This window comes from Uloborus diversus, chromosome 3 (genome assembly GCF_026930045.1).
Source record: "Uloborus diversus isolate 005 chromosome 3, Udiv.v.3.1, whole genome shotgun sequence".
NCBI classification, from domain to species: domain Eukaryota; kingdom Metazoa; phylum Arthropoda; class Arachnida; order Araneae; family Uloboridae; genus Uloborus; species Uloborus diversus.
The window spans coordinates 101,043,739-101,067,447 of record NC_072733.1 but is presented as its reverse complement, the minus strand read 5'-3'; the positions used below and the strand labels follow the sequence as shown (position 1 = coordinate 101,067,447).

General features: G+C 36.8%; 1 protein-coding gene across 1 annotated transcript in view; it reads right to left on the bottom strand.

The window, feature by feature from the left end:
- Nucleotides 1–23,709, bottom strand: part of LOC129218399 (E3 ubiquitin-protein ligase HUWE1-like) — a 736,974-nt gene that overhangs the window by 149,028 nt on the left and 564,237 nt on the right. Inside the window, exons 64-67 of the mRNA XM_054852650.1 lie at nt 17,676–17,757; nt 15,885–16,051; nt 15,706–15,774; nt 8,855–9,608 (exon numbers count right to left, since the gene is read on the bottom strand). Coding sequence (XP_054708625.1) covers nt 8,855–9,608; nt 15,706–15,774; nt 15,885–16,051; nt 17,676–17,757 — 1,072 coding nt within the window. The remainder of the gene's footprint in view (nt 1–8,854; nt 9,609–15,705; nt 15,775–15,884; nt 16,052–17,675; nt 17,758–23,709) is intronic.

The following is a 23,709-nucleotide window of genomic DNA, read 5'->3' as shown; positions in this document are numbered from 1 at the left end:
AATCTATTTTGCATTAAATTTTGTAGCTTGTTTGAAATTCAAATGCATTCAAAATTATTACTTGTCATTAATAACAGTTAAATAAAATTTTCATCTCAAATCTATTTTGCTTATTTTTAAGGCAATCTCCATATCAATTAGTCAAATTTCCTTGCCCCCCTCCCCTGAAATAACTTCCTGGCTATGGCACTGATTGGACCCCTTCCGAAATGAAATTCTGTCTACGCCACTGCTCACATAAATACTAGATCGAATCAACAGTGAAATGTACTTTAAGCTCCCAAAATTTCATGCTTCCAGTGCAATAAAATTTTCTGAAACTTTTACCACAACGCGGCAATTGGTCTCAAAGCTGATCCACAATTTTGAAGCAGTATTTTTCAGAGATTCTAGATCCTCAGGATTCGGAACGCCGAAGCTGAAAATTTGCATTAGGTTAGTTTCAAAGAGATCTCTACGCCTCTATGAAATTTCATCCCATCCAGGGATGATCGAGTGGGGACAGTTTGAAAAATTAGGTCAATTGAAGTGAAATCACTCTGACATAAGCATAATGCACATTTTAAATACAAATACAAAAGTAACAACCAAGCTCTGGGCGCGGCTAGATTGGTCCTAGTCAATTTACAATCCCTAGTGAAGATCAATGGCTCTCTTAAAACTATCTACTCCCTTACTCATTACCACCTCTTCCGGTAAGCTGTTCCAAGGTTCCACTATCCTGATAAAATAATAATTGTTCCTAATATCCATGTTAGCCTGAGATTTAAATAGCTTAAAACAATGACCCCTTGTCCTATTTTCAGTGCTAAACTTCAGCCACGTAACAACTTTCATTTTAATAAATTTAAACAACTGAATCATGTCCCCTCAGTCTCTTCTTTGCTCAAGACTGTACATTTTTAGCCTTCTAAGCCTGGAATCATAGTCTAAATGAGAAAGTCCATTAATTAGCCTTGTAGCCCACCTTTGAACCCTTTCCAATACATTAATATTGTTACAAATCCTGTAAATAGTAATTATTGTAGTAACGTAACCTGTAAATAATTTCCCGTAATGAATATACAACCCCTTTACATATGGCTAAAGTATACGATCCCCTATTTCTTTTTTGTTCATTGATAAAATTTGATAACGGTCTACTATTTTCCAAAAGCGTTTGGAATATTTGAGAGATTTCTTTCGATGTTTATAAAAGGGTCCCGCGTGATAAAGAGGGGAGTTTCGATTGAGATTTCGAACTGAGAGAGTATTTGCTCTGTTTATTGCCAGGCATTTCGCTGTGTTGTTTTCGTATTTGGAAGTAAATACGTGTGTAAACGTTGAGTTTACGGTGTTGTGGGATAATTGCTTAATTGCTGATGAATAATTTAGCAGTTGTTGACGATCTTTCCTGTACATAGTGTAAATAAATTTCCTGTGTTTTTATCAAGAACTGTGTCTTCATTTCAAGAAAGTGGAAGTCGCACCGAATACGTTACAATTGGCGCCCAACGTGGGGCTACTTCAGGACTTTCTTGCAGTAAGTGTGACTTTGGACATTTTTTCATAAAGACTTTTTAAATTTGGACTTTATTTTTATGGTGATTACTCGCGCAATGGATGAACAATCAAAACAACTGCTTGATGCAATCAACTCTGTGAAGAGTGATATGGCGGCTAATCAAGAACAATTAAAAAATGATATGGCGGCTAATCAAGAACAATGGAAAAGTGATTAAATGGTGCTGAAAAATGATTTAGCTTCTAACCAAGCGGAAATTAAAAACGACCTTACTTCGGTAAAGACTGTGATGGAAAATAAATTTAATGAGATAGAGCATCGAGTTGATGCTTTTGATGAAAAATTTGAAACAGTAGAAAACCGTATCGCAACAGTTGAGAATCATGTGGATGAGAAAATTAAAAACATGGAAAGGAGATTGGCGATCGCGGAAAGCAGCTCTGAACAGTTTGGCGCTCCCACATCGGTTGCTCGACCGTCCATTAAACTTGCCACATTTGATGGGAAAACTTCGTGGCAGGTTTACAAAACTCAATTCATGATAGTGGCGGAAGCGAACGGATGGGACTCTGCTACCAAGGCCTGCCATCTTGCAGCATCCATGAGAGGTGACGCAGCGGACATTCTTCAGACCCTTCCGGACAGCCAGCGCCTGGATTTCGCCGCCCTCACATCTGCGTTGGAGCTTCGCTTCGGTGAGAAGTGCCAGAAAGATTTCAGCCGACTCCAGTTGAAGTCCCGTTTCCAGAAAACCGGGGAAACCCTGCAAGAGCTAGCGGCGGACGTCGAGAGACTGTCTCATCTTGCTTTTTGCGACTGTCCTGCGGATGTTCGAGACAACCTGGCACTCAACTACTACATCGACGGGGTTCGAGATCCGGAAATCCAGAAAGCTCTACGGATGGCGGATGTCAAAGACCTGAATTCTGCTGTTGTGTATGCGATGAATTTGGAGGCCGCCAAGCAAGCAACCCGTGTGGGTCGCCATCCCATCCGAACTCTGGAAGCTGATAAGTCTGATTCCAGGTCGTCCCATCTCGCTGAACTTGAGAGACAACTCGGTGACTTGGCAAGACATCTGAACAGCATAACAGCCCAAAAGAAACAAGAGCAGAAGTGCTGGAAATGCGGTAGTGAAGGGCACCTGCGAAGGAGTTGTCCGGCTCGCCAAGCTACGCGAGGGAAGGAAATTACCACAACCAGAGCTTTGCAGATTTCCTCTTCTAGTAGCGGCAGTAATGGACTTTTCATTTACGCACATGTAAATGGGAAACCCTGCAGACTGATTGTCGACACTGGAGCCAATGTGACAATCATTAGGACAGATGTGGCTCGTGAATTTGGATTGAAACTGCTGTGGACATCGCCATGCGTAAGTCTCCAGACTGTGACAGGTGACAAAATCGAGATTGACGGTAAAGTGGACTTGGAAATAGTGTTTGGGAATGCCACCTAACATCATACGGCATTCGTTGCGGATATCACGGACCCCTTCATTCTCAGATTGGACTTTTTAAAGAAATACGACTACACCCTTGACTTCAAGACTAATGAACTGCACTCGATGAGAGAAGACATAGCCATCTTCAACGTTGAAAATGATGTAAAATCCGCTCATCAAATAATAGCCCAAACAGGTTTATCGATTCCCTCAAGGTCAGAATCATTAATACCTGGATCCATTGAAGAAACCAATAGTTTTCGATTTGGACTCATTGAATACCCTAACCTAAGCAATAGCCTAAATGGAGTACTGGTAGCATCTACGCTTGTGGACCTTTCTAAGGATGTAATTCCTGTGAGAGTCGCCAACGTGAGTGAAAGGCCAAGGAATATCCGGAAAGGTGAAGTGTTAGCAACTTGTACTCCAGTAAACTGCATCATTAGAAGAATCAATTCCCCCAAAACTGTGTCTTCCGAGTCCTTGAAATCGAAGTCAATTGGGAGTGCGCCATTATCGAAAGATCAAAGAACTGCTGCGGAACAATTGGTGGACGATTTCAAGCATCTGTTTTCATCTACATCGAAGGATGTTGGCCGTACGAATTTAACGCAGCATAGGATCTACACTGGAGAACACCCCCCTATTAAACAGCATCCAAAACGACTACCGTTCGCCAAGAAGGAAGAGTTTGAGACCCTCCTGAAAGAGATGCAGGAGAATGATGTCATCGAACCCTCGTCCAGTCCTTGAGCCTCTCCCATCGTCTTGGTCCGAAAGAAAGATGGCTCCACCAGATTTTGTGTCGATTACCGGCGGCTGAATGAAATCACCAAGAAAGACAGTTACCCTCTTCCACGGATAGACGACACCTTGTACATTCTTTCCGGACACAAGTGGTTTTCGACCCTGGACTTGAAGAGCGGCTACTGGCAGGTTGAATTACACCCTGATGACCGAGAGAAGACAGCGTTTACAACTGGACAAGGCTTATGGCAGTTTAAAGTGATGTCCTTCGGCCTCTGCAATGCACCAGCTACGTTCGAGCGTCTTATGGAGACAGTGTTAAGAGGACTTTCCTACAAATCCTGTCTGGTCTACTAAGACGATATCATCATCGTGGGACGCAGTTTCGAAGAACATCTGGCAAATCTTAGGAAGGTGCTGCAAAAGTTTAAGGAAGTCAATTTGAAGTTAAGCCCGTCCAAATGTAATTTGTTCCGCCGGGAAGTGAACTACCTTGGTCACATCATCTCTTCTGAAGGTGTACAAACCGATCCAGAAAAGGTATCTGCGGTCAAGAGTTGGAGTCGTCCCGAAAACATCCATCAGCTGCGAAGTTTCCTGGGGCTCTGCACGTACTACAGGAAGTTTGTGAAGGGTTTTTCCAACATTGCACGACCTTTGCATAAGCTGACGGAGAGCAAGCAAAAGTTTGAATGGTCCGAAGAATGCGAAGACGCATTTCTACGACTGAAGGAGGCTTTAACATCAACGCCTATCCTCAGCCTGAAAAATCCTTCATCCTGGACACTGATGCGAGCCACGAGGGCATTGGAGCTGTTTTATCTGAAGAAATTGACGGCAATGAACATGTCATCGCTTACTGGAGCAAATGCTTATCAAAGTCGGAGCGAAATTACTGCATCACCAGAAAGGAGTTACTGGCCATAGTGAAAGCTGTAGAACACTTCCATCATTACTTCTACGGCCGAAAATTTCTGCTTCGGACAGATCATGCCTGGTTAACTTGGCTTTTGAACTTCAAGAATCCAGAAGGCCAGATAGCCAGGTGGATACAGCGGCTCCAGGAATATGACATGGAGATCAAGCACCGAAAAGGGTTGTCTCACGGTAATGCAGATGCTTTATCAAGGAGACGCTGTCCTGAGAACTGCAATTATTGTTCCCGAATCGAGAAACAGTATGGAACGACTAGCCCTACTGCCTATCAGGTGACGGTGACTCCAACATCATCAGAACCTGATCCATGGAGTGATGACCAAGTTCGAAAAGATCAACTTGAAGACCCCGACATAAAACCAATTTTGGAGTTTATGGAAAGTGACAGTCGACGCCCTAGCTGGCAGGACGTTTCCATCTTCAGTCCAGCAACAAAAAGATACTGGGCTTTATGGAACTCACTCCATTTACGGAACGGCGTACTGTACCGAAAATGGGAATCTGATGACGGCAAAACATCTAGGTGGCAGTTACTACTTCCCCGATCAAGGATTTCAGATGTTCTGAAAGAAATACATAGTAGTGCGACTGGAGGACATTTTGGTGTCTTGAAAACCCTCAATAAAGTTGGGGAGCGCTTCTTCTGGAGCAAGGCGAAGGATGACGTGGAGAAGTGGTGCCATTCTTGTGACGCCTGTGCTGCTCGTAAAGGACCGAAGAAAAGAAGCAGAGGGAAGCTACATCTGTACAACGTTGGAGCTCCTTTCGAACGAATTGGGATCGACATCCTGGGTCCTCTACCAAGAACTGCTGATGGGAACAAATACATTCTTGTTTCCATAGACTATTTCTCCGAATGGCCCGAACCGTATCCCATTCCAGATCAAGAAGCTACCACCGTAGCAGAGACTCTAGTCCAACATTGGATCTCGAGATATGGAACACCTTTGCAGATTCATTCCGATCAAGGGAGGAATTTCATCTCTGCTGTGTTTAAGGGCCTATGTCAAATTTTCGGAATTGAGAAAACTAGGACAACACCACTACACCCACAATCGGACAGCATGGTGGAGAGATTTAACCGCACAATCCTGAATAATCTCTCGCTTATGGTATCCAGAAATCAACAGGATTGGGACAAGAAGCTACCTTTGTTCCTGCTGGCCTACCGCAGTGCTGTCCATGAGACTACCGGATATGCCCCATCTCAGATGCTCTTCGGACGAGAGCTAAGGCTACCTTGTGATCTCGTCTTTGGTCGTCCTCCGGATGCGCCTGCATCGCCTGAGGAGTACATCCAGGATCTCCAGGCCCGGTTGGAAGACGTTCATAACTTCGAACGAGAGCAAATCAACATCGCGGCGGAGAAAATGAAGACCCGATACGACACAAGGTCTACTGGACATGAATTCAACGAAGGCGACAAGGTTTGGTTATGGAATCCCATCCGACGGAAAGGTCTTTCACCCAAGTTGCAGTCGCATTGGGATGGACCCTACAAAGTCCTTAACCGACTGAATGACGTCGTAGTGAGGATCCAAAAATCACCTAATGCAAAACCTAGGGTTGTACATTATGATCGGTTAGCCCCATACAATGGCCATAGTTCATGAGTATTACGTAAACAACCATGGTTGATAACATAAAAGTTGTAGATAATTTTTTTTGCTTTTAATGTTTAGTAATATTTCTTGTTATTATTGTGCTTCCTATGCATTATTGGTTATTATTTAATGTGTGCATTTGTGAACTTGTGATAGAAGTTTGGCACCCTTTCTGGGGATTGTACTGCCCGGGACGTGCAGTCCTTAGGAAGGGGGCAATGTTACAAATCCTGTAAATAGTAATTATTGTAGTAACGTAACCTGTAAATAGTTTCCTGTAATGAATATACAACCCCTTAACATATGGCTAAAGTATACGACCCCCCTATTTCTTTTTTGTTCATTGATAAAATTTGATAACGGTCTACTATTTTCCAGAAGCGCTTGGAATATTTGAGAGATTTCTTTCGATGTTTATAAAAGGGTCCCGTGTGATAAAGAGGGAAGTTTCGATTGAGATTTCGAACTGAGAGCGTATTTGCTCTGTTTATTGTGAGGCATTTCGCTGTGTTGTTTTCGTATTTGGAAGTAAATACGTGTGTAAACGTTGAGTTTACGGTGTTGTGTGATAATTGCTTAATTGCTGATGAATAATTTAGCAGTTGTTGACGATCTTTCCTGTACATAGTGTAAATAAATTTCCTGTGTTTTTATCAAGAACTGTGTCTTCATTTCAAGAAAGTGGAAGTCGCACCGAATCCGTTACAATACCTTTCTTAAGATAAGGAGACCAAAACTGAACAGCATACTCCAAATGAGGTCTTACCAAACTTCTATATAAGGGCAGAATACCAGCATCTTTTGTAATTGTCTAACAAATGTGTTTTTTCCTTTCCTTTTCTTTTTTTGACGTTATATTTTTACTTTTGAGCCTTAATTAATAAATTTGTTTGTTTATAAAAGTTTATTACTAAGTAGTGTAGATGCAAATTCTACTGTAATTAGGAACTCAATCTCTTACCCAATATCAATCCTCTTCCTCAAACATAGCATTGATTTATGATCATAATAAAGTCAAAAATATCAAAAGATGCATTTGAATGGTCACAATGTTGTATCAGAGTCATTACGCATCAATTGACTTGATTTTTCAAATTGTCCCTGCTCGATTACCCCCGAATGGGATGAAATTTTATAGAGGTGTAGAGATGTTTTTGAAACTAACCTATGCAAATGTACAGCTTCCGAGATCCGGATCCTCAGGAGAAATTCTATTACACTGGAAGCATGAAATTTTGGGAGCTTAAAGTACATTTGGTTGTTGATTCGTTCTAGTATTTATGTGAGTTTGAGCTCATAAGATTTTGAGTAACACGGATGTTAAGTCGTGAAAAAACGCTTTTTTATACTGAAATTATTTTTGAGACTGTTTAAGTAAGATGATTAGATCTCATGGTTTTCTGACATGAGACTATACCTACACTGTAGAGTATAATTACAGTTCTTGCTCAAAGTTATTGACTCGGGCGTTTTACAGTAATTAACCTAAAACTTTGATTCCTTTTGTTTCAAATTGTCATTTTTGAGACTGCGTAATTAAAAAATTTGATTGTTGCCATGGGTTTCTAACCTGGACCTTAAACTACACCACTCGGACTGTAACTACAGCTGTGTCCCAAAGTTGTTGAACCATTGCGAACAAGGGTCTTGACCTCTAAACTTGGCAATTTTTAAAAAGACATCAACTTTGAGACCGTTTAACTACAAAAGAAAAGAGAAGCGAAAGCTATTTTATATTCTTCTTAGTACTATGCTATGGTGAGTAGTTATTCATATACTTATTTCCCAGGGTTCTTCACGGCTTTAGCACATATCCGGGCCTAAACAAGGCAAAAAAAAAGTAAAAAAAAAGTAGCAGTTTCAAATGTCTTTTGACCTCAAAGCCATTAGTGAGTCACCAAAATATTTGTTAGAATGTACCTAGTATTAAAAGTAGTATCCACATTTAAAAGAATTGGCTTGGTTCACTCATTACTTTTGAAGCAAAGCATTCATATATTTAGCTCTTTTTTCTGACAACCTTAAACTTTGACCTCTACTCGAGGGCCAACAAATCAAATTTGAGAGGAAAGAAGCATCACTTTTTTTTAATCACAATACTAGTAATATATCCTGAAAGTTTCAGGAAAATTGAAGGGGACAGCTATCAGACCCCCATTCACTTTGTCCAGCTTTAACAAAAATGACTCTTAAATATCACACATTGCATATTTTTCCACTCCCTAAAAACTGCTTTAGTTCACTAAATTTACAAAACACATATACTTTTCTCGCAAAAAATCAAGTCTACTTTCGACAATAAATATAAAGAAAAGTTAAATCCTCACATGCATAGTCTTTATTTTATAGGATTCTTAAAAGATGATGCTCCTGTTTGAGAAAATTTTAAACTACGCTTCATGCGCTAAATAAACAATTCATGGGTGAATGTCACCCCTCACTTGCCATCAAGTTTGGTGATACTTGAGCCAAATACCCCATGCTATGGTACTATTTGAGTGAGGACCTAAAATTTGGAACATTGCAAAAGCTAGAAAGATTGCAGAAAGACATAGAGATTTGGATTCCATATTTTATACAAATATTTATGTACAGATGGATAGACAAAGGAGCACACATTACCATGGAAGTGCATCATCCGACATCAAACTAGGAGCAGGAATTCTGGACTGATTTGCAGCATTACTAAGTGAGTTGCAAGTTGGTGCATTTTCAGTTTGGGTTACAGGAACATTCTGTGCTGTTGAGTTGGATTGTTGCGCCAAGAATGAATTCAGTAGGTGCCCACTACCTGTTTCTATAATATCTCGTATCATCTCAGGATACATCGTGACGTGATACCCATCTCGCTCATAGCAGATTGGTTCTGTTATAGCAGATGGGTCTGAAAAAGGATCCGTTAAGGCTTCAGTTTTGTTCTCATCAGAAGAATCTGAAACTACTATCACAGATGGAGAACCTGATGGTGCTTCTTCAGAAATCGGCAAAGCTTGTGGCAAGACATTTGAAGACTTAACTTCAGCCTTATTCTCATCAGGAGATGCAGGAGAGCTTAATGTGTCATTCAACATCCCACTTGGTTCATGTCGTTGCTCATTAAAAGTTAAAGATGATACAGTTAACCTCTCCATAGTTTCACCTACAGCAGGATCAAAATCTTTAGCCTCATCAGGAGAAAGTGAACCCATTTGCTGTGTTCTGTAAACATCCATTGGAATTGTTTCAACTGCTAAATTTGGATTATATGTTTTATCAGAATCTTCTGAGCTCTCTTGCTGGTTTAATGACAAATTTAGACTAGCCTCAGGAGAAGAATCCAACAGATCTATTGTTTCAGGAATAGGCCTTGGAACTGAAGGGTCAGCCCTCCTAAGAACTACATAGGAACGCAAAGTAAAATACGTAAGTTTTTTGAAAAGTTGAAAGAGAAAAAACATTGTAAGCACATAAAATGATAACACCAAGAAAAAATACAGTTTTTAAAATATAAAAATTATCTGAAGACAATATATACAGTAGAACCCCTATTAAATGTTTTTGGCTGAACTGATGAGAAAAAATAATTTACAGTGATAAACCAAATGTTCATTAAGTGCTATAAATAATATGAATTAAAGAAGATTCACACAATGAAAAATCTTTAACAACATATTCGACACGAAAAAGTTTCAAATACAATCTGACAAAATAGAATGCATATAAATTAGCAGAGCTAAAAAATTTTGGTAATTTTTGCCTGTCTCGTATTTTCTGTTTTAGTTTCAGAAATCTCAATCCAAGAAACTGTAAGTTGTGCCTGTGAATCGTATAGGTTTAAAAGGGATTTAATCACTTAGTCCTGTCACAACGATATCAAGTGAAAGTTTACTTCTGAATTGGATATCTGAATCCTCACTTTTGCTGTTGAACAGCAAAAAAAAAAAAGATACTATAACAAAAACATGAGGACAAAAATCAAGACACTATTTGTATTTTTAAATGTGTTGTTAGGTACATAAACATTGATGTAGTATTGGACTATAAATTATCTACAGGGTGTCCAGCAAAGGACTCCCTGGTTTCAAAATTAAATATCTCGGAAACAAAGGACGATATTGAAATAAAATAAACGGTATGTTTACTGTGAAACCAATAAAAATCATATACAGGCACTTGGAAATTAGTTTTAAAAACTGTCAACAGGTGGCGCTGCACAAGGTAATTGCAATAGAAGTCTCAATAAATAGTGCTGCGAAGAGGTTAGTTGTTTAGTCTCTCAGATATGCTTACATATACACTAGAAATTATTGTCCAACCTCTTCACAGCACTATTTATAGCGACTTTTATTGCAATTACAGTGTGCAGTGCCACATGTTGAAAGTTTTTAAAACTAATTTACAAGTTCCTGTATATGATTTTTATGGGTTTCACAATAAACATACTGTCTATTTTATTCCAATATCGTCCTTTGTTTTCGAGATATTTAATTTTGAAACCAGGGAGTCCTTTGCTGGACACCCTGTACATATATTAATATAAAGAACATGAATGGCTATCTATTTTGTAATCACATGTTATACAAATACAAATGTGACCACCAGCAACAGGCTCTGGGCCCAGCTAGGCTGGTCCTAGTCAATTAATTGGTCCCCAATGAAGATCAGTGGCCCTCTTAAAGCTATCCACCTCCTTGCTCATTACCTCCTCTTCTGGTAAGCTATTCCAAGTGCCCACGACCCTACTAAAGGAGTAGTTTTCCCTAATTTCCAAGTTAGCCTGAGATTTAAATAGCTTAAAACAATGACCCCTCGTCCTGCTTTCCCCGCAAAAGTTTAATCCATTTATATCTTTCATTTTGATAAATTTAAATAACTGAATCATGTCCCCTCTGACTCTCCTTTACACCAGGCTATACATGTAAAACCTATTAAGTCTGGTATCAATCTAAATCTGAAAGTCCCTTTACTAATCTAGTTACCCTTCTTTGAACCATTTCCAATACAAAAATACCTTTCTAAAAGATAAGGCGACCAAAACTGAACAGCGTACTCCAAATGAGGTCTTACTAAACTTCTATATAAAGGCAGAAGAACCTTCTTAGATTTGTTTGAAATAGATCTATTGATAAACCCAAGCATATTGTTGGCTTTGTTACAAGCAATGCTGAACTGTTGACCATATTATAGAAGTTTGATAAGACCTCATTTGGAGTATGCTGTTCAGTTTTGGTCTCCTTATCTTAAGAAAGACATTAATACAAATACAAAAGTGACGACCAGCAACAGGCTCTGGGTCCAGCTAGACTGGTCCTAGTCAATTTACAATCCCAAGTGAAGATCAATGGCTCTCTTAAAACTATCTACTCCCTTGCTCATTACCACCTCTTCCGGTAAACTGTTCTAAGGTTCCACTACCCTGCTAAAATAATAATTTTTCCTAACATCCATGTTAGCCTGAGATTTAAATAGCTTAAAACAATGACCCCTTGTCCTGTTTTCAGTGCTAAACTTCAGCCCCGTAACATCTTTCATTTTAATAAATTTAAACAACTGAATCATGTCCCCTCGGTCTCTTCTTTGCTCAAGACTATACATTTTTAGCCTTCTAAGCCTGGAATCATAGTCTAAGTGAGAAAGTCCATTTATTAGCCTTGTAGCTCGCCTTTGAACCCTTTCCAATACATTAATGTCTTTCTTAAGATAAGGAGACCAAAACTGAACAGCATATTCCAAATGAGGTCTTACCAAACTTCTATATAAGGGCTGAAGAACTTCTTTAGATTTGTTTGAAATAGATCTATTGATAAACCCAAGCATCTTATTGGCCTTGTAACTAGCAATGCTGCATTGTTGGCTAAACTTTAAATCCTGACTTATTAAGACCCCCAGATCAGTAACTTTGTCTGCCTGACTAATGACTGAACCTTGCAAATAATAACTTGTACACTTATTTCCATGCCCTAAATGTAGCACTTGACATTTCCCAACATTAACAGCCATACCCCATTTATCAGCCCACTCCGTAATATGATCTAGATCCTCTTGCAGCTGATTTGCTTGTTCTTCATTTTCTACAGTCCCCATAACTTTGACATCATCAGCAAAACAATTCATGTTCCCAGAAATAGTTTTGTGAATATCGTTCATAAAGACAATGAACAAAACAGGCCCTAACACTGATCCTTGAGGAACCCCGCTTAAGACCTCACTCCAATTAGAATAATTTCCCCTTACAACTACTCTTTGTTTCCTTCCGGTCAGCCAGTTTTTTACCCAAATGAAAGTTTTCCCTCCTATTCCAATATCAGCTAATTTGCTAAGTAGAGCAACATGCGGTACCTTATCGAAAGCTTTTTGAAAATCAATGTAAACAACATCTACAGGCTTCTTATTGTCCAAAGCCATGGTAACTTTGTCATAGAAATGTAATAAATTAGTTGCACAAGATTTACCTTTCCTGAAACCGTACTGAAAACTAGTCAATAGATTATTAGTCTCTAGAAAATTTACTATCTTACTTTTCATCAATGTTTCAAAAATTTTGCAAACCACCGAAGTTAGACTCACAGGTCTACAAACGAAATGATGAACACAAAATTATGACTGTATATAAAATTCGAGAGAAATTGGTTTCCCATCAACCTAAAATGAAGCAACTATCTTTATTTGATATGAAGTAAATTTGTCAATTTTTGTCCGAATCTGTATTTTATTTATAGAAAAACATGTGCCTTTTCACATTTTCCCCCGCAAATATAATTTGAAGAATTGTGTTTCCTTTATATCATGTCATCAGTTTTTTGCATTTTCAAAATAGCGGTACGAAATTATTTTTTATTTTTTTCCAATAAAGTAAGAATTTCTCATTTATTTGTAAGGCTCAGACTTTATTTTTGTAAGTAATGTTTATCTTTTTTTGGAATTGTTTTTCGGAGATAACATACAACAGATGGCGCTACCGTTCATGATCTAAATTTCTTTGAAATATGTTTAAATTAGTTATTTATGCGAAAGATTCTTATTACAAATTGCTTTTTTTATTATTATTTCGTTAGAATACTACTTAATCACAAATTTTTGTCATTTTTGCGATCGATAATTCATAATTTCTATAATTCGGAAATTTCCATAATTCGGAATGTTCGTATCCCGGCGATTCCGAATTAAAGTTGTTATACTGTATACACTTTTTGTGTCACAACATTAGGGGAAAGCTGAATTTTGGCAGGACGTTAGTAAATAAAGAAAACACTAAAAAAACACAAAGTCCCTAACCCTACCCTTCTTGCTTCTCCCCCTCACCCTCTCCGAAACACTTAGACCATCAAGCGCAGTACTATGATTATTCACTTTTCTTTTCGCAGCTAATTAAGAGAAAGCTGAATTTTTGCACGATGTTAGTACATAAAGTGTACACTAAAACCTAGACAGTCCCGACCCCACCCCCTCTTGCTGCTCCCCTCCTTCTTCCGAAACATTGCACACTGATCAGTTCAGTACTATGATTATACGCGTAGAGCTTGAATATTTATGATTTTACCAGGGTGTTCCTCTTTTTATTTCACTCCTAACAATATTATAAACCAGTGGTGCTCAATCTAACACCCAGGTGCCGTATCCGACCCGCGAAGCTGATCCGTGTTGCCCCTTGTTTTGTGAAATGTAACAACTCGAAGAGCACGATTAATGACAATGTTACAAATTGTTAGCCAAGTATTTAGAAATTGGTTTTTGAAAACATTGTTCGGGACCACTGTTATACACAAATTATGAAATATACACTTTTTATGTAGATAGCTCAGTTTCACCATTTTACCAGCTTAATCATATGCAGAAATCTCACAACAGAAGCCAAAAAGTAACTTCAAAAAATTATTAGCTTTTTATTATTACGTTTTGGAAAGAAATGTTTGAACAAAATTTATAGATATTAATAATATAAAAGTAATTTTCTTGAAATGGATCAACAATGTAATGACGTTCACTTAAAGTTTTTACTACCATATTGGAATTATTTGTTACAAAAGTTTATAATTTGTTTGTGTCGGCGATAGTCTACAAAATAATGTTAATGCTTGGTGTCCACACATAGACGTGCAATAGAACCTAGCTTTAAGACAGATACAGTTTGAAACACATAATCTTTTCAATTGCAAGATACTAATTGGAGAAGTTCACTTGAAGAGGTAATCTTCATGAACTTAGGAATCAATCTGTTGCATGAAGTATAATGCCAAACCCACTCTTCTAGGGGAAGTTTAAAACCTAACCAAGTTTGAATCTGGTGTAGACCATAAAAACTCTGGTGAAAACCTTAAAAAGATGTTGATGAGTGACGTCTGAAGTTGGTGGAAGTTTTGATAAATCAAAAGTGGACTTAAGGGACATTTTTGTGATTACTTGCTTTTCACAAACCTTTATTCAAACTTGTTTAGGATTTAAACTTCCAGCAGAAGAATGGGTTTGGAAATATATTTCAAGCAACAGACTGATTCCTGAGATCATGACAATAACCTCTCTGCTCCAAGGGAAATTCTCCTACTAATATCTTGCAACTGTAAAATATTGTGTTACAAACTGTAGCTGTCGTAAAACTGGGTTCGACTGTACGTCTATGTGTGGACACTGTAGTGGAATGCATTGTAACAATATTTCAGAGCAAGCCAACAAACTGTTAAATGACTCCTTATAAAAGAAAAATTGTAGTTATAATAACTTGATGCCTTTTTTTCTTTTCTTTGAATGCAACCTGTTTTTCAGAAACCAGTTGCTACATAGTCCTCGAGTTGTAACATTTCGCAAAACAACGGTTCATACTGATCAGTTTCATGGGCCGGATGTGACCAATGGGACTTAGGTTGGGCCCCACTGGTTTATAATATTGTAAGAAGTGAAATAAAAAAAGGAATGCTCCAGTATCATCATTAGTTTTCGAGCTGTAAGCGTATAATCATAATACTGCTATTGCAATGTTTGGGACGGGGCGAGGGGGGGGAAGTAATAGGGGTAGGGACTTTGTTTTTTTAAGTGTATACTTAGTATACAACATCTTGAAAAAAAAAAAAACAGCTTTCGCCTATTTAATTGGGACACGAAAAGCGTATACTCATAGTACTGCTCTTGCAATATTTCAGAAGGGGGGCGGAGAAAGAGGGGGGGGGGGGGGGTTGGCACTTTGTCTTAGTTTAGCGCATACTTTTTGTAATAACATCTTGAAAAACATCCGCTTTCCCCAAATTAATTGCGACACGAAAAGCGTATAATCATAGTACTGCTCTTGCACTGTTTCAGAGGGGGTGGGGGTATGGACTTTGTATTTTTTTAGTGTATACTTTATGTACTAACAACCTGCAAAAATTTAGCTTTCCCTAAATTTGTTGCGACACGAAACCTTTATTGACTGGGCTACTCTGAAAAGTGAAAGTCAAGGGACGCTTACTTATAATAAACTTGTGGAAAAAATATTACCCTATAGCACTAAAAGAAAAACTTACTGTGTGTTGGTAGATCAGCTGAAGTAGGAACTGAACCATGACCAGAGAAATTAGTAGAGTTTCTATTGCCTAAAACAAAAGTCATTTGCTACATACAACACTCATTTTACAACTTCTATTGTTTTCTTATAGAATCAAAGTTCTATAATGAATGCTTTAAAAATTGTATGATAACATACCTTCAACTGGCGATGACATTTGAAAATGCACACTAGGACTTTCAGGACGATTTAAAACATTAAAATCTGGGGCATCAGTTTCGCTAGTATCCATTGGAATAGAAAGACTGCAGAAGACTCCATTATTGGCAGATGATCTGGAAGCACTACTTGGAAGATTTACCCAACTACAACAATTCAAAACAAATAAAGTCGACAATACAACTCAACATTGAATAAAAGACAGAAAATATCAATGAACAAAAAAGTACCACTGCTTTATTTTATTTCCCTTTTAAAAAAGTTTATATCAATCTAATCATTTTTTTTTCTTTTAAAAAAGACAGACATAGCTCGGGGGTAAATTAAAATATGTGTTCGGATTTTTTCCTTTTTATAACAAAGAAATGCAATGAGCACTTCCATGTTGATAAACATCAGATTTTTATTCTTTTGCGACTGTGATTTTTGTAAAGAGTTCGATTTCCGTGTTACAATATTTTTTACTGGTATCTTTTATTTTGATTTTATATTGATAAAATTTTATGCTGTACCCATATTATATTATTTAAAAAAAATGTGTTTTAATACACGACTATCAGGAAAATTCACGAATATGACGATCTGATCCCCGCACTTTTCGCGTCGCCATATTACTGTAAATATTTTTTATTTCACAGTCAGACCATGTAAAATCAAAGCAGAATGCTTAAAGTATTTACTTCTTTAGCATCTGCTTAAAAGGGATGGATTAAAATTGGGAAAATGTTAACGTTTTCGGGTGTTTTTTAAAGAAAAAATCAAGGAAAATGTTTGGAAATTCTGCCCACATATAAGTTGACCCCCTTACTTTAAACACCAATTTTTGTAATAATTTCTCAACATATACGCGAGTGTACATGGTAAGCACTTTTTATAATTTCTTTCAAAAACCGTTTTTTTTAATGAGCAGTCTCTTATTTTGAGCAAACATTGAGGTCCCTTTGCTCTCATTAAAACTGAATTTGACTGTAAAAAGTACAAGTTAAAAATTGCAAGGGAGGGGATTTTTTTTTCGTAAAGCCTATAAAAATGAAGATCTTAGATATACAGTCAACTCACAATAAATTGAAGTCCTAAGGCACCGGCTAAAACGTTAGAGGTATGGGAAGTTTCCACAACAGTCTCAAGAGTTTGGGACCCAACGAAAACTTCCAGATAAAGGAATTTTTGAGTTATAAACTTCAAGTTATCAAGATTCCACTGTATTTACAATGTGTTGCTACACTGTTTAGGTATACAATTAAACAGAAACAAATAAATACTTAAGTGTGACTTAATTACAAACAATAATAAATGTTGTAGTTGAATGTTGAAACTTCGGGAGACTTTTTATTTGATTTTTTTACTAAAACATCCGGGGAAGAAGTCAGTACTGCAGACTGGCCACTGCCGTGCACAATTGAACAAGTTTAACATCAGCAATAAGCAAAAACAATGTATGAGATCATTACCTTTTTACACTGCACTTACTTTTAGGGTGAAAAAACCCATTTTGTAAAATATGAGGGGATGAGTTCAATTTTCCGATGATGGGACCAGAGAAACTACCTTCATCAACTGAATATGTAAAGCATTAATCTTCAGGCAGTATTTTAACACTAATTTAAACCAAAAAAATGACAAGAAAATCTTATGTGATAGAATTTCTTTAAAAATTAACTTCAGTTTCAGTGAGTCCCTATCACAAACAGTAAAAGCATCTTACAATTTTTTTTTTTCTGGTAGCAGACCTATATAATCAAGTTATTTCAGATAGTTTTATTAACTAACCTGGAAGTGTTAGAAGGTGATAATCTACACAAGGTGCACTGTTGTTGTGAACAATTGCCAGAGCAACTTAGAACTGAAGGAGCTGAAAAATGAAATATTTCAAAAAAATATAGAAACAAAACCATAAACTTAAATGCATTCAGACTAAAAAAATTATCTTTTGCAATGGAGTAAAGTTAGTACACACAATTTACAAATATAAAAGTGACTAGCAACAGGCTCTAGGCTGGTCCTGAAGATCAATAGCCCTCTAAAGCTAACTACCATTTGATTGCTGCAACTTCTACCAATGAGCCAGATGTCGTCTAACAGATTGATTATTCAATGAGCCAGATGTCGTCTAACAGATTGATTATTCGCCATTTCTCACTGAGGCAGCAACTCTGTGATTTTAACTGCTATACGGCATGCAATCTCTTTGCCAGAAATACTGATCTTACACCGACAACATGCTTTATACTACTCAGACACTCCCCCATTACGTCTGCCTGCATATACAAATACGAAAGTGACGACCAGCAACAGGCTCTGGGCCCAGCTAGACTGGTCCTAGTCAATTTACAATCCCCAGTGAAGATCAATGGCACTCTTAAAACTATCTACTCCCTTACTCATTACCACCTCTTCCGGTAAACTGTTCCAAGGTTCCACTACCCTGCTATAATAATAATTTTTCCTAACATCCATGTTAGCCTGAGATTTAAATAGCTTAAAACAATGACCCCTTGTCCTGTTTTCAGTGCTAAACTTCAGCCCCGTAACATCTTTCATTTTAATAAATTTAAACAACTGAATCATGTCCCCTCGGTCTCTTCTTTGCTCAAGACTGTACATTTTTAACCTTCTAAGCCTGGAATCATAGTCTAACTGAGAAAGTCCATTTATTAGCCTTGTAGCTCGCCTTTGAACCCTTTCCAATACATTAATGTCTTTCTTAAGATAAGGAGACCAAAACTGAACAGCATACTCCAAATGAGGTCTTACCAAACTTCTATATAAGGGCAGAAGAACTTCTTTAGATTTGTTTGAAATAGATCTATTGATAAACCCAAGCATCTTATTGGCCTTGTTACTAGCAATGCTGCACTGTTGGCTAAACTTTAAATCCTGACTTATTAAGACCCCCAGATCAGTAACTTTGTCTGCCTGACTAATGATTGAACCTTGCAAATAATAACTTGTACACTTATTTCCACGCCCTAAATGTAGCACTTGACATTTCCCAACATTAACAGCCATACCCCATTTATCAGCCCACTCCGTAATATGATCTAGATCCTCTTGCAGCGGTTTTGCTTGTTCTTCATTATCTACAGTCCCCATAACTTTGACATCATCAGCAAAACAATTCATGTTCACAGAAATATTTTTGTGAATATCATTCATAAAAACAATGAACAAAACAGGCCCTAACACTAATCCTTGAGGAACCCCACTTAAAACCTCACCCCAATTAGAGTAATTTCCCCTTACAACTACCCTTTGTTTCCTTCCGGTCAGCCAGTTTTTTACCCAAATGAAAATTTTCCCTCCTAATCCTATATCAGCTAATTTGCTAAGTAGAGCAACATGCGGTACTTTATCGAAAGCTTTTTGAAAATCAATGTAAACAACATCTACAGGCTTCTTATTGTCCAAAGCCATGGTAACTTTGTCATAGAAATGTAATAAATTAGTTGCACAAGATTTGCCTTTCCTGAAACCTTACTGAAAACTAGTCAACTGATTATTAGTCTCCAGAAAATTTACTATCTTAATTTTTATCAATGTTTCAAAAATTTTGCAAACCACCGAAGTTAGACTCACAGGTCCATAATTTCCCGCACTCCCTTTAGACCTTTTCTTGAAGAGCGGTGTAATGTTAGCCAGCTTCCAATCCTCTGGCACTGTCCCCGAGTTATAAGAAGCATTGAAAATATTTACGATTACATCTGCTAATTCCTCCGCACATTCAACTAAAATTTTTGGATAAATATTATCAGGTCCCGGAGCCTTAGTCTCTTTAATTTTTTTCAAATGAAGTAAAACGTCATCCCTGGAAAATACGAAGTCTTCAAGCTCTACTATAGCTTGTGTCTTGTTGGTGTCAACTGTTGAGATACAGTTATCGTTAAAAACACTCGAAAAAAAGTTATTAAGAATATTAGCAATATCACTATCGTCCTGAATTAAAATTCCGTGATCATCAACCAGTGGCCCGATATGACTATTTCGAACTTTCCCCGAATTAGCGTATGCAAAAAACCTCTTGGAATTCCTGTTTATGTTATCTGCCAGTCTTTGCTCCAACTCTCTTTTCTGAATCCGTACCAAATACTTAAATTTACGCCTTGCCTTACAATATTGGAGCCTATCTGCACTGTGACCAGTTTCTCTAAACCAATGAAAAGCAGCTTGCTTGTAATTTAGAGCGTCTTTAGTTTCCTTGGAGAACCACATTGGCCAAATTTTAGTGTTGACACCCTTTCTCCTAAAAGGAACCTGATCCCCAACCGTTTTCGCAAGCTTTTCTTAAACTCTGCCCACTGAAGATTCACATCGCTATTGTCCAATCCAGAAGAAAAAACTGCTTTCAAACTCTGCCTAAGTGCCACAAAATCAGTATTTCTGAAATTGGGCACAAACCTAAAATTATTTACTTTGTGCGTATCAAATTTAATCCCAAACCTAATACTGTTGTGGTCACTGTCTCCAATGTGTTCCCCTACACATAACCCCTGAACAGAACCTTCCATATCACAGAAAACTAGATCCAAAATCACGTCCTGTCGAGTACCCTGAGTTACAATTTGATCTAAAAAACAGTCACCAATTACTTTCAAAAATTCCTCTCCTCTGCTATTACTATGGTAAAAATTATTCCAGTCAATTCCTGGAAAATTAAAATCTCCCATTATAATGACTGACCCCTTGCTTGAAATGTCACTAATAATACTAAACATCTGTTCATCTTGACCCTGGCTTAAGCTGGGTGGCCTATAAATGTTCCCTAAACGTAGTTTATTTCCCTTATTCAGGGGTCTGTCCAGGATTTTTCACAGGGTCCGTTTTTTGTGAAAAATGAAATAATTTTGTGAAAAGTGAATTAATTTTGTGAAAAATCAAATAATTTCGCAAAAAAAAATTTAAATCGAAATTTTAGAATTTAGAGCGGGTACAAACTGCATCATTTAAACTTAAAGTAGAGTGTTTTCCTCTACTATGTTGAGAATATCATTCTGGTGTGTTTTTCTAGTATTTGGCGGGGGGGGGGAGGCATCGCTCCCTCAAGTAGCAATATTTATCTCCATTCTACATTATGTTAAATTATACTAGAAATATTTCTGTACAGCATTTAAAATAATTGTAACAAAAAAAAAAAAAATTCAGACGAGGGTTCAGCATTTAACTTTTTGACCCAAGACACTCTTAAAAAGCACAGAATTTCCTTTAAAACTTATAAATTCTGTGATTTTAACAAAAATAAAAAGAGATTTTATTTGTTTACTTCTTAACAATGTGTATTAAACATCAAAAATTCAAAAAATCGGATTCCCATAGCGGAAGCAAAGAGATCGCAATTCTCAAAGTGAAGGCATCAAAGGTATAAAAACGGCTTGTAAAAGAAATATTTTTGATTAAATTATTTTTAAATTGCATTTTAGAGTCCTATGATAAACATATCATTAATATCTGTGGACACAGTTGAAGCAAAAATAAAATTAAACCATCGATTCAGCATTTTAATTTTTGACTCATAAAGAAAATGGAATTTTGCTTTAAAAACTTGAAATGCATGTTCTAACAAAAATGGAGACTTTTCATTTATTTGCATCCTAATAAAGCGAAGTTAGCTTGAAAAAAGAACAAAATATGATTCTTATATCGGATGTTAAAAAATTGTATTTTTCAAAGTGTAGACATCTAAAGAAAAAAAAAACGGCAAGTAAAACAGTTTATTTAAAGTTAATCATCCTTGTTTAGCATTGAAAAATCAAACCCATATAATTTTTTCCCAAAATAACAGTTAAACATCGTACAGCACCATAAAAACGCAAATATTGATTAGCTGGTAAAATGATGAGAATATTTTCTAATCAAGTCATTATAAAGGATTAACGCCAGATGCTAAATGGCGATTAATTTTGAAGTTGGTAACCCTATCTGAAGCGATCATATTTTTTCCCTACCATTACTATCCCTTTGCAGTTCTAAGTTCATTTCGCAGATATATATTATTATTGTTTGTTAAATCATGAGCGAGAAAAGTGCTTACCAATGCCTTTTCAGAAAAGTTTACAACAACACCGCTGCTAATTAGCTGTGATAAAACAAACAAAATTATTTTAAACCAAACTTATTTTCAGCTGTTAACTTCTTTCCAAGAAACAAACAACGAGCATTATATTTATTTGGCAGTAGCAATTTATCGCTTGTAAGAGCCGATTTTTTTTTCTTTGCAAAATTAGCAGATTTTGTATAGCTGATCCCTCTAATTTCACTTCAAAAAGGTTTCAAAAATTATCGGTTTAATATGCCTTATTTTGCTTTTAGATTTGCTCTTTAAAGAAACAATTTGTGAAAGATCAGTTCTTGTTTATCAGAATTTTGTGAAGGGTCCGTTTTGGTTGATCCGGATTTTGTGAAAGGTCCGTTTTGTTTGATCGGGATTTTGTGAAAGGTCCGTTTTGGTTGATCGGATTTTTGTGAAGGGTCTGTTAACAGACCCAAATATCCGCTGGCCAGACCCCTGTTATTGCTCATCAACTCCAGCCAAATCATATCAATCTCATTAGGTGTATCATTAATTACCAATTCATTGCAAGTTAAAGTGTCTCTGACATAAAATAAAACCCCACCACCTCTTTTACCTACTCTATCTTGTCTAAACAAATTATACCCAGCAATAGATAATAAATCATCATCACTTTTGGTAGCCCATGTCTCAGTAACTCCAATAATATCCAACCTCTCATCTATAATTATGCTTTTCAATTCTTCCATCTTGTTTCTAATACTACGAGCATTTGTATAAAAAACCTTAAGTAAGCCCATCTTACTTTTATTTAACGCTGCACGATTATTTGAATCCCAACTGTTAAAATCTTTTCTCTTATTAGCCACCCTATTTCTGTTCTATAATCTGAATTTTGAAAACAATATACAAATACAAAAGTGACGACCAGCAACAGGCTCTGGGCCCAGCTAGACTGGTTCCTAGTCAATTTACAATCCCCAGTGAAAATCAATGGCCCTCTTAAAACTATCTACTCCCTTGCTCATTACCACCTCTTCCGGTAAGCTGTTCCAAGGTTCCACTACCCTGCTAAAATAATAATTTTTTCTAATATCCATGTTAGCCTGAGATTTAAATAGCTTAAAACAATGACTTCTTGTCCTGTTTTCAGTTCTAAACTTTAGCCCCGAAACATCTTTCATTTTAATAAATTTAAAATTGAATTATTGGACATTTGAAAATTACAATGGAAAAATAGCCGTCATGGCATGCTTTAAATGAGAGCAATAGAGAGCTAGTAAGGCAGTTGCTGAAAATAGTTGTTTACAATCCTCCTGAAAACCTATAGAAAACAAGTAAACTCTATGGAAAACAAGTTAAGTTGTACTATTTAATTATGAAGTCATGTTTTAATAATCCTAATAATAATGTAAAATGTGGATGGAAACAGAAAAGCAAACGAAGGTTTGGTTTCTTCTAGAACAAATTGTGGGAGAAACTGGAAAAACCCGGAAGAAATAGAAAAAATAGAGGATAAAAAAGGAATTTAAAAAAAAAAACGAAAAATGGAAAGAATTGGCCAAAACCAACAGAAATAAAGCAGCTATTAAAAGTTTAAATAATATATCACATTGTCTACACATCTATAATTGATTACAAACTATGAGTTTAACTTGTGTTTAGAGGAATTCTTTTTCCGTTTTTGATAAAAATTACTAAATATAAGTAAGTAAAAAAATAAGTAACATACATTATAATATTACTACAGTTACATACATAGTGTGCAAAACATTTTATGTTTAAAATCTATATATTTCT